Source organism: Rhodnius prolixus, unplaced genomic scaffold (genome assembly GCF_049639745.1).
Source record: "Rhodnius prolixus isolate KJV_2025 unplaced genomic scaffold, Rpr scaffold_4, whole genome shotgun sequence".
Lineage (NCBI taxonomy): Eukaryota > Metazoa > Arthropoda > Insecta > Hemiptera > Reduviidae > Rhodnius > Rhodnius prolixus.
This window is the reverse complement of record NW_027411614.1, coordinates 7928650-7944199: the sequence shown is the minus strand read 5'-3', so window position 1 is coordinate 7944199 and position 15550 is coordinate 7928650. Positions and strand designations below refer to the sequence as shown.

General features: G+C 30.1%; 1 protein-coding gene across 1 annotated transcript; it reads left to right on the top strand.

The window, feature by feature from the left end:
- Positions 1 to 5826: 5826 nt before the first annotated feature.
- RabGGTa (Rab geranylgeranyltransferase subunit alpha) lies at positions 5827 to 15524 on the top strand. Its single transcript, XM_074131218.1, has 10 exons — positions 5827 to 5987; positions 6080 to 6190; positions 6916 to 7040; positions 7119 to 7306; positions 10740 to 10937; positions 12591 to 12874; positions 12950 to 13166; positions 14140 to 14268; positions 14341 to 14525; positions 14803 to 15524. Exons 1-10 carry the CDS (start codon positions 5985 to 5987, stop codon positions 15052 to 15054), a joined length of 1692 nt encoding a protein of 563 aa, XP_073987319.1. The 5' UTR covers positions 5827 to 5984; the 3' UTR covers positions 15055 to 15524.
- The last annotated feature ends 26 nt before the right edge of the window (positions 15525 to 15550 follow it).

Genomic DNA, 15550 nt, shown 5'->3' with positions numbered 1-15550 from the left:
TTTTTCTGTAATAAAAGAAAGTATCATTTTGAACGAAACTGATTTGAGTATTACTTAAAATTTCCAAAATTAAAATCTGTAGTAATTTCTCATTAAAAAAAGTGCCAAAAGTACCTGCCTATGCTTTCTAGCGGCGACTGCTAGAACTAAGATTGTCTTTATAGTACCTTTAGTTTTAGCAGTTGACGCTAGATAGCATTCAGCAGCATTCACACTTTTTTGTAAACTTGAAATTTACTCTATGGTCAAATAATTGCAGACGACCAACGACTTCTATTAACATTTAACATTTATTTATAATTCTGTAGTGAGAACTATACATATTTTGTGGTTCCTTTTAGGAATGGTACACTAAATTGATTTTTTCAAGATTTATTCGAAGACAATAATTAATCTCAAAGTTCCCACATTCAAATTGTGCATATTATAAAAATGATACAATACTATCATCAGGAGCTAATAATTACAAACCCCGTATAACTATTTTGAATACACGCGAATATATTTCGCATACCCGACGAGAAAAATTAAAATTTCTCATCTATATTGATCATTTCCAGCCTACAGGGTAACAACTAATGAAAAATGGAAAATTTAATTAACTTAAGGTACTTACAAGTAGTAGATTTCAAGGAAGGTGTTGCCTATAAATCCAGTGTTCTGCAACCTAGTCGATCTTGTACTTCCTCTGCATATTCAGTATTCCTCTTAACTTTAAATAGTTAATCACTTTTGTTAACTGAGTTTTTTTTTATATATCTATCAAACTAATCTAGAAATCTAAAATCTATTACAGTAAAAAAAAATTCATAGCCCTGAAGATGACCTAGTCCCTAGATCTAAAGCTTGGTAAAAATAAATAAAAAATTAGGACTGAAATTGGCAATAATCTTTCTTCCATTATATGGTATAATAATAATTTCAACTTTTATCAGAAGCTAAATTTAGATAACTCACGAGATGAGTGCATTTTACAGCCCGTGGGGATTATTATTTTTAAATTTCCATAATATTCATTAATCTTTCTCGTCATAAGTAACTATAAAAGAATAAATGACTAAAACTAAACTATTTTTTTATGAGATGTAGATGTAGAGTCGTTTGTAGAATCGCAATTACTTGACGATAGTGAGTAAATATATAGTGAAAAAATTGATACGAAGAAACGGATATAGATGTATATTTGAGTTTGATACAGGGTACCAGTAACTCAACATTTGTGCTTATAGATCTTAAGCAAAGTTTAGAGAATGTTCAAAGAACTTGTCTTTTAAAAATAAATTGTTCTCGGAAACACAAACACATGTGAATTATACGTTTCAGACATTTTTATGTACTATAATACATTTATCTGCATCCATACTTGAATTACAATTTTTCCTTAAACAACACTAAAATACGGTAAAACTACTTTTAAATGATATACAAACAAAAGAAACAACAGTTTCTCAACGATTTTATAAAACTTGCAAGTAATATAAATCAAATATACTTCATAAGTTGTGTAAGAATATTTCAGCTAACCATGTTTTAATCCTTTGAACTTTTCAAAATTCGGTCAAAAATGAGCATATTTTTATTCTGTGCCTGACTTTTTGGATTTTGTTTTCACGCTGGTAAGAATATATGTATATGTTTTGATTTTTTTAAAAAAAAGTGTAACTGGTTAAATCAAGTGGCATCCGTTACCTAATTAAAACGAATTTTTGTTTTTTACATTATGCTATTCTGTGTTACGAAAAAAAAGGTTCAATTTTAAATAACTAAAGATATGGGGATGGAGGAAACTGCTTCGTTTCCCGCACTAGAAAAAAATTCCAATAAACTTGGCGAGATAGACGAACTGAACGAAGTTACAAGATGTGAGGTTATCTTTAGGTTTACCAAGTGAATTTTATGCAACAACATATGTTTAAATAGCAAATTTAACAATAATCATAACACCTAAGAACTAACAATGATTATAAAATTTAAAACATCTATACAATGAATAAAACAAAATACAAATAAGATTAAAAATTAAAATTATTTATACAATTTTCTGTTAGTGCTGGGGGAATAGAAATCATTTTCGAATTTATTTAACCATTTTTTTGAATAATTTTTTACAATTTTTGACTAGAAGTAACTTAACAAAAAAGGCTGTTTGCCTATTTGAAAACATACTATTAGACAAAACCCTATTTTTTCCATTAACAAAAAAAGTTTGAATACACCACTAAACTTGAAACAGAGATTGAATATACAAATCATGACGCCCAAATGTAGAATAAATAAAGCTTAAGAAATGAAGGAAAAAAGGAAACTATAAACTTCAATAAGCAGCGAATTATTCTAATTTAGATATCACGAATAGCTGCCTTCCGATTGTGGAATCAACATGTTGCGTACTATTACTCTACATCATCATTCTTTGTGAGAGGAGAGGTGATGACTGTTAGACTAGATAAGTTATGTTTGGAGTGACGAGGAATGTTACCTCCTGTATCACACAAGTTGTTGTTCGAATTGAAGAAAATTTGTTGCGTTGACATATATGTATAGGAAGGTTCTTTATTTTCCAGAATAGACTAATTAATATCGGCGTGCTGCTGGATGTAAAGAAAAGCTCATATAGGTAGTCATTTCCAGATGAAGGCTGAGCATTACTAGGCTGTTACCTGGCAGTCAGGCTGCAGTTTTTATTTCTGCAGGCTATAAACAACAAAATATAATCAAACTTATAGCTCTTACTTTATAGTACACTAATACATTTCTAATTAAATACATATAAAAACATATTCCAAATTAAAAGAAACTTGCCAGAAGAGTTGTCAATTCACGATAATTTTTTTTTTAATGATTTAAGGCGCGTCAACATCTAAGGTTATTGGCGCCCGGAGCTTTTTTCAGTGCACTGCCGGCCTCCAGACAGTGTTCTCTCGTTACAGACAACACTGTCCATCACCGGACAGTGAGCTGTAAGAAGCTCCTAAGAAGAGAAAATCTAAGGGTCAGCAGCTGGATTCGAACCCGGGACCTCCGCGTGGGAATCCAATACGCTAACTGCATAGCTCATCCCTTCCCTAATTCATGAGAATAGATGAAAAAATGGTGATTTTACAGAAGGTGGAGAAGTAGTATTATGAAATAAATATATTTTAAACAGTTGGAACAGAAGGCACACCAACCTTTAATGTTAATGTAATTATATAATATAATGCAAATGAATTATAACTGTTAATAAGTACAAACCTTGAAGATGTTCCTATGTCTAAAGCTCAGCCAAAAAATGAATACAAAAAAAATCATAAAATAAATTAAACTAAAATTAGTAATAATAACCCCCCCTTTTGAATAATGAATCAGTTTTCAAAAGAGTCCACGAAATAAATATAATGTTGAAATAAATGTTTAGTTTTATTTGAAATAACAATGGCACCAATCACGTAGGGGATAGATCTGATGAATAAATATGATGGTGAATAAGAAGTTGGTGTGTTTTCATCATAAAAATAAACGGTTTTATGGCGTTTAAGAAGTTAATATTATTTTTTTAAAGTATTCTAAATTTTAGGAACTGCCCTGAGTCCGACAAAAGCTAGAGGCAGCTCAGGAATATTAGAAACGAACAGATTAAAATTAAAACAAGGAATTTCTCCGTTAATCCTATTGCACATATGTTATAGAGGCGGCCATTAAAAATTTATGCCTGAGAGATTCTTTTTCACAGAATTTACAAGTTTTGAATAGTTTATATTATAACCAATTTTGCTAGTACGAAGAATGTACTCAATTCAAACAATGCAAACATGCGATGGGAAGATATGACTCAAGAATATACTTATTGAAAATACATTTCTAGCTACGCTTCTGTCGCTGAAAATTTGAATCTTAACTGTAACATACCTGTTGCAATCTGAAAGAGCTAGTAAGATGGATTTGAAATGAAGAAGATGCTACAGTAGTTACGCTATACCCAATTTCCTCTGCAGGCTCTTTGTAGAGTGTCATGTTGTTTAGAGTACCTTCAGACAAAGTTTTAGGTGGCCAATAACAACTTTCTCCATACTGCACTTTCATCAACTGAAAAAATACCGTATACTATTAATCTTTTATTTCGGAGTTACAAAACGAAAATATTCCACTTTCAGTGGTCAGTCGCACTATTAAAAAGTAATAAGTAAAGTAAGAAGGAAAATTTGGCCGAAGCAACTGAAAAGAGATATATTAAGGAAACTGCTGAAAAAGAATAACTTGAAATCATTAAAGTAGAAGTTTGTTGAAGCTGAAAAAAGTCAGTAGACAAGAAACGATGTAGTTGATAAAGAAGTAAAAAATAATACAATTAAACATGACAAGAAAGAAAAGATTTTGTATTGAAAAGAATTTAATTTAGACTCAATGTTTCACTGCTTTACAAAACCTTCAGTTTTAAATGTTAAGTAAGGGTTGGTTGTACAAAAACTGTCCTACCGAAAAGTTTTAATACATTTTAATTGCAATTAAAAAAAATAAATTATTTTTTAAGTTACACCAGCATTCATAAATCATATATGAGAATATTTACACAGTCACTAATTTAGGGGAGAAGTTACCGCTAAAGTTATCATTTAAAAAATGAAAAGTTAATACAGAAAAAAATAATCAAATTTGCTAACATTTTGTCCTAGGTTTCTACCTTTTCTTCTCTGTCACCTACTTTTAATGCCGAGGCTAAAAAACACACAAAAAGAAGCCTTCATTTAGAAAATAAAAAATAAATCAAAGGAAAAATACCAAACTGGATTCCAGTTCCTCTATATTTCTACTTGTTTGGCCCCTGTAATCTAGTTTTAAGGCCAAATGTTAAAAATTTACAAATTTACAAATTTACACGAAGGGTAGTTTTCTTTTGGAAAATGATAAGTAAAATACACAGGTAAAACATCAAATTGGGTCCCAGTTCGTCTAGATTTCTACTTGTTTGGCCCCTGTAATCTAGTTTTAGAGCAAAAGCTAAAACATACTTAAAGAGTAGCCTACTTTTGAATAATGAAAGTAAACACAACGGAAAATACCGAATTTGGTTCAAGTTCGTCTAGATTTGTATTTGTTTTGTCTCTACTAACTAGTTTTGAGGCCAAAGCTAAAATTTGCATAAAGGGTAGCCTTCCTTTGGAAAGTGTAAGGTAAAATATTACGGAAAAATACCGGATTGGGTTCCAAATCGTTAAGATTTCTACATGTTTTGTCTCTGGTATCTAGTTTTGAGGCCAAAGCTGAAATATTATTAAAGGGTATCCTTCGGTTGAAAAATGTACGGCAAATTACTACGGAATAAAACTGAATAGTGTTCCAGTTCGTCTAGATTTCTACTTTTTTTTCTCTAGTGTCTAGTTTTGAAGCCAAAGCTAAAATATACGTAAAGGATAGCCTTCTGTTGGAAAATATAAGGTAAAATACAATGGAAAAATACCGAATTGGGTTCCAGTTCAACTAGATTTCTACATTTCCTTTTCTGTCACCTACTTTTATTGCCGAGGCTAAAAAAAAACACAAAATGAAGCCTACATTTACAAAAAGAAAAAATAAATGAACGGAAAAATACTTATTTGGGTTCCAGTTCCTACATGATTTCTACTTATTTTGTGTCTGTTATCTAGGTTTGAGGCCAAAGCTTAAATCACAAAAGTCTTCAGTAGGTAGTACGGAAAGTACATTTAGAAGATAGCCCCCTCCTATTGTTATATCATTTATATAGTTTCATGCAAAAGAAACTAATCGATTTCCAGACATCAATTTATAGTTTTCACACTGGTAACAGTCACGTCAAAGAACCTTCCTAGACATGAAGATTTTTGTTAGCAGTAGTTGATAAACAACTGCAAGTTTACTTTATCCCCACTTCAATAAGTTGATAAGAGTGCTATGAGCAATGAGTCAACCAATAACCTCTAGTTAACTGTATGTAGTTGAACTTGGATTTAGCAGTTTACCTAGAGTGCCATCCATTCCAATCAGTTATGGTTAGAAATACGTCAATTTCGTTTGTTAATTAAATTTATAACATTAAAACAATTTTTTTTTAATTTTGCAATAATTATTTGACGATTTTTAGCATGGGTTAGCAAAAATCAAATCAAGTGAAGAAGAGAAAGAAAAGAAAAGGAAAGAAAGAGAGCAGAAGGTGCAACACTATAAGACTGGAATGGCGAAAATATTAGCAAAGGCTAGTGGCATTTAAATATATTTACATTATTTTTAAAGATAATTAATCCAAAATACCATTTAAAATCATTCATCACTTACTTCGAACTGGTTTGAAAAACAGTAGGTTTATTCAATGTTTTTTGTTAACAACAATGGTTGAAAAAAGTCACTATTCACAATATGTTATAATCAATAAAGTGTAGGTGATTAAATTATTGTAAAAATTATGGATTAAAAAAGATATTGGGATTTAGCCCTAAGATGGTGAGTCAATATAGGTAAGATTGCAAAGAGGGTTTTTTATTGAAGCAAACATTTTTTGATATTGATCTACGTTTATTATACGAAATGTGAAAATAACATTCTACAATCTATAGATTGAAAGAATATAAATTTTTATGTGAGATATATTAAACCTCTATAAAAAAAAAAGTAAGTCAATAATGTCAAATTTCATAGTGTATTTCTAACTATTTTTGGACAAATAGAACATAATCTGCTTAATATTTTAGACTTGAATAATTCATTTATTAATTTATTTTTAACTACCAAAATATTAGTTGATTCTAGAAATAAGTTAATTTAGTGCTTGATCACATTTTAATAGCTAAATTTTACTTTGCTTTTATTTTACTTCACAAAATATTTTCTTACAAATGACTGTTTGATTCGTTTATATCTTTAAATGTTTACTTTTACAACAATTGAAATAAATATTTCAAAATATATCAATTTATTTAACAGAGGAAGAATCAGGAACATGATAACGAAGCATTATCTTTAGTTGCTGACATGTTAATGAACAATCCCGATATATATACTTTGTGGAATTTTAGAAAGGAGATTTTAATAACTTACAAAAAAGAAAAGTGAGAATTATTTTTAAATAATTATGACATTTCATTATACACAATTTACTTTAGTAAAACCATTTATATTAAATTTAGAAGTGATGAGGATCTAGCAAAGTTGTTATCAAATGAATTGGGATTAACAGAGGTGTGCCTTAAGTGTAATCCAAAATCATATTGCGCCTGGTATCATCGTCTTTGGCTTATCAGCAATTGGCCTACTCCTGATCTAATGGTTGAACTCAATTTGTGTAATAAATACCTAAAATTGGACGAAAGAAATTGTAGGTATTTAATAAAAACTTAAATTTTCAATAAAATATGGCTTTTAATTTATATTTCAAAATAAGTAGAGTGTAAGATCTTATCAGGATTAAGAGGTTTTTGAATCTTAATGCTAAAAAAGTTACTGTTTGTAATTTGTAAATTTAAACGTACATTTTTAAATGTTCTGAATGACCTGAAAAATTTGAACGTTTTAATTTTGGAATGTTTTTATAAAAAGAAGTGAAAAAGAAAAGTTAGAATTTATGTGATACTGATAGTTGCCGCAATTAACTTATAATTATTTTCTTCATAATAATAATTTGCGTTACGAATGAAGCTATCATTCACCTAATTAGCATTTCATAAATAACGTCCATTACTGGTGACTGTAGATTGTATGATACTTCTGGCAAAGAAAAAAATCATTACTATTTTGGTCTTAAGAATGTATTATTTTGCTGAGCTTTCGATCTAGGGTCTAGGTCATCTCCAGGGTTTATAAATCAATATTGCACACAGTTCAAATCCAAACATTTATGGTGAAAATTCAATTCAAGATAATGTTGAAAAAACAACTAGTGTATGTAACATTGATCTTACAAGCCTTGAAGACAGTCCCAAGTCGAAAGCACGGCAATATAATAGTTATTTGTGTGAACATTACGGAAGTGATTCTTTTCATTAGAATTAAAATTAGAATTTCACCCATTAGGGTGTGGAATATTGCTACTCCCGCCGGAGGCGAGACTTGCAATTGCACGTTTAAACAATCAAATAAATAATAGTTGTTGTGAACAGTGCAAAACTAAATCGGTGCTTTCAAATTGAAATATCTCCTTAAACTAAGTAAAAAATAAGTCAGGAAACAATCAACTAGTGCTAAATACTATGTTATAAAATTACTCAAATTATACCTAATTAATTTTCACAGTAAAGATTAAGTTAAATTTCATTAGCTATTTTTAGCCATAACTTAATTAAAACACTGTTTAATAAATAGAAATAAATAAGCCGAATTGAACTAAATATATTTGTTTAAAATATAACGTAGTATTCTAATTTTAAGTTTATATCAATATGTGCGAAGAATGCCACATGCTGTGAATTCATATCATACATAAGTACTTTTAAAACATAAGAGCATGAGGTAAAGAGGGACATTCTGCCTTACTAAAAATTAGGACTAAAATTAGTAATAATTTTCTTTCCTATACTAAATAGCTTGTATTTAAATTTTTTAAAGACTACCGGTTGATATTTCTGTTTTATATAATACAGAGGTTTAGTCAAACTATTTTTTTATTTTAAAAGCATATGGTTACTAATGTTTCAACAACAATGTTTTTTTCAAGTAGTTATAGATTTTTTTTATAGGCTTAAGCTACTTATTTACAGCTACTAGTGTTCTTATCGTATCCCCGAAACGTATCATTCAGTTGAACGATACTTTTACCACTAGTAGCTAAGAGAGGATTAATAAGCACGTGAAGGAGGCATGCAATTTTTTATAGCCGAATTTACAATAGACCATGTGTCGTGCGATGTAAAATTGAAAAAAGTGTGGCGGGACCTACCTAAGTGTTCCACTTTAAAAGAAAGAATCAAAGATGTATACAATAATAAAAGCACTCCGAGAGCGAAGACCTATGCCATGGGTCCTAAAATTTATTAAAACTACCGATAGGGGTCAGTCCTGTATAATAATTGAGCTAAGATAAATAATTAGTTCCTGTTTAAAATTACTAATTTGACTTTGTTTTCCGACCATTTCATAAATGATAACAAAATTATAAACTGTGCGAGATAAATGTTAATACAAGAAATGAAGTTTATATATGTTACGGTTCTGAAGATATAACGATTAGAAGTCTCTGAAAATCGTCCTTTCTTCTGTTAGTTGTTATAATAATTTTGTTAAAATCTAAACTGTACGAAAAACGCCGTTCGATTTTGACGAATGAAGTATCATTCTTCTCAGAATTTCATGTTGAATGAAGATGCGCTTTTTGCTAGTTTCGTGTGTGTAGGTCATCCTGATGAAGCTCTAGAAGGAAGCTGAACGTTAAAGTCAGTAATGCTAAACTTTCTTTACCAATTGTAGAAGACAATATTGAGTGCACGTTTCCAATTTTGGAGATTGGTTTTCGTATTGTTTTAACTTTAACGGACATATTTAACACGGATGAGCGTTCATTTTTAAAGTAAATTGAAACTCCCATCAATACAATATGCAAAAAAGATGCCTTGATTCTAATTTTTAAAATTTGAAGTAGCAAATTAAACTAAATAGGTGAAATTTTTAACATAATGTATAAATAAATTGGAAGTCTACAAAAGTCACAATTATTTCTTGTCTTACTTAAGTTTTGTTAAATTTTGATTAATTTAATTGTATTTTGTTTTATTGTTATTTATACTTTGAATTACGTATAAAATAAGAGATCTCCAAAATCTTAGTGCTCATCGCCTCTAACAGTGTTAATCTGCCTCTAGATGCAACGTGTCGACTTGATTTTACTGATAATTCGTACCTTCAGCACACTATAAGGCATGAGATATTATATATCACCTCTTATCATTGTGTGGGTATGTAGTTACGGATCGATTTGTCAATGATCAGATTTAATAAAACATCAGGCTAGTCTTGTAAGCGTCTTGTGCGCTAGTCAGTCGTATTGTAAAATGAGTATAAAAGCCGGAACTAGTTTCCACTTCATACTACTTCGTACAGTGCCATTTCTTTGATATGACGGGATAAAAACAACAAAAGGGCCCATAAAAAGCCTGGATTTGCTTTTTTTCGAGTTAATACTAAATACAATGCGAGTGAATATTAACGAGAAATGTTTCCTAAAATTTCTTACTTGGCTTAAAGCTTGAAGTTTTCCCAATAGATTGATAAGAACACAATAAATAATTTTAAATTTTCTTATGAGATTACAAAAATTAAAAAATTGTATAAATTACCTTATGTGATTAAAAAAGTAAATTACCTTATGGGAGGAATTTCACAGTGATCACATAAACTTATAGGAAGTTTTATTTAGTTGCATATGTAAAATGATTACTTTTCTATGAAAAACCATATTTTGAAATAAAATCGTTTACTACTTCATAACTAAAGATTTACTTGTCGATACGTTGGTTACATACATATAAAGTATTTATTTTGTCAGAATTATAATACCTCTAAATATCTTTTTTTATAATTTCGTTTTATACCATCATTATATCTGCGGCGAACGATATCAGATAAGCTGTGTGTTTGGAAATCCTTTGGTAGTGATTTCAGAATCACCAAACATAAAATATCAACATATACAAATTTCTCGAAAATGAAATAAAATAAATTTTTTAGAGGAAGCGCTGGTGTTTTAGTTAAGTAACAATTATTTCTAGAAGTACAATTATATTATTTTGATATAATTGATTCCTTTATTTATGTTTCAGTTCATTGTTGGGATTATCGTAGAGCAGTTGTTTCGCTTTTAGGATTACAACCTGCCGAAGAATTGCAATACACTTTAACTAAAATAGAAGAGAATTTTTCAAATTATTCTAGTTGGCATTATCGAAGCAAATTATTACCGCTGATTTATCCAGATCCAGCGGGTGTCAGACCAGTTGAAGAAAAAAGTCATTTGTATGGTAATTGCATCATCACTTATATTAAATTTAAATTTCTTAAAACTTTGTATATATTTTTTTAATATATTTATGTATTATTTAAGAAATTAGGCCTCAAAACCTTAGTAGTTTTTGGTCAAATAATTTTATTAAAACATCACTCATTACAAAACTATTTTCAAGTTATTCCACGGCCTTAAACTACAGTTAATATAATTATAAGGTGATTACTCTTCAGTAATTCATAAGTGTGCTCATGTCCTTTCCAAGGCATTGTATTAAATGTAATTTTTCTTCTGTATCGATTGTCTCGTATAAGTGAATTCTCTTAAACAAAGCCCAAAAGCTTATCAAGTAGTTAAATCAAATTTTTTAGACTCAAGTTTAAAAAGCTAAACTTGCTGGGCTTTTTTTGTTTTATATTACTACTTTACTGTATAATATTGTATTGAATTTTTACTTTTGACAGAAAATTACACCAAAAATGTATTAAGTAGTTTTCGTCTTTTCTAGAAGACAAACCCGCCTCAAATCAATTTATTATTAATACTATTTATTTCTTAAAGACAGAAAATACTTGCAGTGACAATCTTCGAGGTCTAATGTAAATTAAAGAATGGTCATCTAGGCACCAACGAGTGCTCTTATTTGTATTATCAAACCTGCCGGATCTTAGAGATTCTGTACGGTAATTGATTCATTAAAACTTTTCTTTTTAAGTCCAAACCTTTGAACCCTATAGGGTGACTGACCCTCATCAGAAAAAGTAGAAAATTCTTTCATAGTTTTCCTCTTACTTTTTTCGATTTAGTTTTTAACATTGCAGCAGAATGAAATACAGAATACTACGATAAGTTATTTTCTCTTGAGAAATCTTCCTAATTAATGCCCATCGAAATAATTATTAGATCTCTCGATTTTTATAATCCGGGTTAGCGTTTAAATCCAGATATTTTTGAAAAGGTATGAAAAGTTGGTAGAGGTATGAAGGAATATTAATTGAATGCTTATTCTTTCTTTTGCTGTGCTGTCCTCTGAACCCCCTTTAGAATAGGATTAGATCAGCTTTTTATTGAATATTCAACATCGTTAGTCATCCGAGGACTCAAAAAGTCAGCATAATGCAATTTTGCAAACAAATGTTTACTTCCATCGTTCTCTTTAAAATCGTATACATTTCAAAGCCGAAACAGTTTTTTTTTGTCAAAAAATTTCTAATTACCAAAACAACAGTTAATACTCTTTATAATGTACAGGTTGGTGCGAAATAGAACGAAACTAATGGCGCATGTGTGAAAACTAATTTATTGTAATAAGTGACAACAAAAAAAGTTCTTTCGAAAATGATTCCAAACATTTTTTTCTGAGCTTTGAAGTATTATTTACTCGGCTAAATGCATTTAGTTTGTGACACATTTTGCCATAAATAATGATTTTGTGGGGAATTCTTAGGAAACTGTCATCTTGCAAGCTCTCTGTCTGGTGGTAGTTCAAACAGTTTATTGACCTCAGCCGACAGTGAAGTGTATTTACTTTATTCACGTTTAGTTTTTAAAAATCTAGAAATGTAATAATTGTAAAAGAAGCAAAGTAAACTCACTGCAGATATGTCTAATGTTTCTTCTTTTTTAAATTCTTTTTTACCTTCTCTTAATGGTCTCTTCATCTTTCTAGAACTTGAGCTGGTAGAAAATGCTGCATTTACCGATCCAAATGATCAGAGTGCTTGGTTTTATTTACGGTGGCTGCTGGGAAGGCTTCAGCCGCCTCTTAAAGCTGTAGTACTCTCTGGAACAAATGGCGGCCGACTGTGCGCGGCATTCAATCGGAGTGTAAAATTTTGTGATCAAGATATCAAGGAGGAAGGTGTAAACGCATCTGTTGATTGTATACCACAGGCGAAATGGATGTCCTTGTGCTATACGCATGATGCCGGTAATCACTCGTCTAAAGCTTGGGTTCGTTTACGTTCGTTATTTTTCAAAACCATATTTTTTTTTTATTTATTTTATTTTATGTGAATATGGCTTTAGTTTGTAGAATTACCGGCAAATGTTGGCGACATAATGAAAGTAAGTTTCATTTTCAAAGATGGACATAAAGAAGAGGTTACATTACAGAAGAACAATGGTTACTGTTGGTCTTCAGAACCGGTCTTTGACTCCCCTTTTAGTCCTAATTTAAGGACAGTACTCAAACAACAACTTTCTTCTTGTGATCAACTGCTAGAACTTGAACCGGAGAGCAAGTGTAAGATGTTTGAAGGTTTCTAATTACAAGAGGCTGTCCAAAGTAATGCATACAAATTTCCAAAATTATTTATCCTCATACATTCAGGTGAATATCCAAGTTATTTTTCTACAGGATCTTTTTTGTTATCTAACTACAGTCACGAGCTTTAGTTTTTGATTCGTTAGGTAATGAAAAACTTGGTAATCTGCAGTACCTTGTCTTAATCTCAAATGACATTATACCTTTGGGAAGAAGTTTCAATGTGTGTTACATAAGAAGGGTATCTGAATTTTTCAGTCCTATGTTTCCCAGTGATAATTCTCGGGCAAATCGAGCCCTGCGTTATTTTAATCGAGTATGAAGTGATTCGAAATGAAGTCAGCCAGTTCAGGTCGGTTTTATTTAATTTAGACTACAGCTGACTTAGAAAACGTCTCTATTACGTTTTCCGACCATGATTACTTCTTTAGTGCAGAAAGGAAGGCAGTCCCTAGAAAATTGAAAATTGAATTTTCTCTGAAGTTTATCATCTGGACTTATTAGTAGTGAATTCATTATTTGACTAACTGCTGCTAAATGGTGTTGGGATTTAGTACGGATACTTGTCTCTGTTTCCCCATAGATCTCTGTGTAACTGTGAAAGCATGTTTCATCTTTTGCATCAAAAAGAATAGTTGACGACGCACTTCCCTAGTCGTAAAAAGTACAAAAATTAATATAAGTAAACTCTCTTAAAGAAAGCTCGTAAATCTGAAGCTTCAAGGTATTTTTTATATTTTATATTATTAAGTTCATCTCTTCAACTTTCACTATTGCGGTTACAGCAGAAACATATAGAGAGCAAATGTAATAATAATAATATGCTATAATTTTGGACTGCCCATTTCTTATTTGCCTTATTTGGAAAAGTATTGTGCTCTGATCAAATTCATCATATATCTAAGTTCTCTTTTTCAATGTCTCTTTATGTAATGGGTAATCTTTTTTGTAGGGACTCTGTTAACTTCAACCGTATTAATGCAGGCGTTAGATAAGTATAGTTACAAAGATTCCATTTTAAGACGATTGGAATTGTTAAAAAAATGTGATAAATTAAGAGCTAATTATTACGACGATTTACGTAAGTATTTAATTTTATCATCATTTACTGTTACGAATTTCTAATAACAATTTTAATTATGTTGTTATGTAGGTAGTAAATTTCTGATAGAATGTTTACTGCAAAAATGGGATTTTAGTGACAAAATATCACTTGCCAATCTTGATTTAACTACAGTGTGTCATTCACAATATTTAATTGGTGCTATATCAGTAGATTTGTCAAATAATAGACTAAGCAGATCTTTACTTGATTTATACACGCTTTCAAAGTGTCAGGTAAGTAGTTTGATAATCAAATTTAGTAGTTTTTTATATCAATTGCTCTCTGTGTCTGGTGAAAATTCAATATCGCAGGTTTGAAACAACCAGCAGTAGAAAGTAAATGAACTCGAACAATTGCGATTTTGCTAATCGTTTTACCTTGGTGCATAAATATTTTTGGAATTTGGCCAAAAGCTAATTGACTGTTCAATAAGAAATAGAAATATTTTTGACATAATTCTATCTATTTATCACCAAATCACTAGTGATTATATGGTTGATATGGTTTTAGGTTTTAAATTTGGACAAGAATAATTTAGAAAGCTTAAAAGGACTGCCTCGGCTTCCTGCTTTGAAAACATTAACGTTACATGGCAATAAGTTATCTTCTGTGGAGGCTATAGTACCTTATTTATCCAAACACAAAGGTTTAGAACGCCTAGTGGTCAGCAACAACCCAATTGCAACACATGGCTTCGGTGATCTTGCCATGGCATTGCCCGGTGTCAGTATTATATGTGATAGCCAATCGAATCAGCTGTGAATAAAAATATTTAAAATAAATAAAATATTTCATTTTACTTTTTTATAAAAAATAAGATTGCACATTCCTATGATTGAATAACTATTTCTTTTACTATTTAAAAAAAATAAATTAATAAATCTGTCTGTGTAAAATAGATTCGCTATTTGTAATCTTTCGAAGCTTAAAATAAAATGTTATGTTTTTAACTTGTTTTTTCTCCATTTTAAGATTTTATAAGCTTCATTGTTATATTTTTTCCAAATAATTTATAACATAAGCATATATACATAGTTAAGGAACATTTTAAAAGTTCTTTTGAATGAGATTGTCACTGCCGCATGTTTTTTCTTTTTTTTCTTCTTTAAATAATTATTTTGAACTAATTGGAATTTAAATACTATAAATAGTTTTTTTTGCAATCAACATGTTTAGTCATATGTACAATTTTAAAATAAAATATATTGGGTGCACTATTATTTTTCTTCTAATTGTGTTACAAAATTAAAAATCTGGG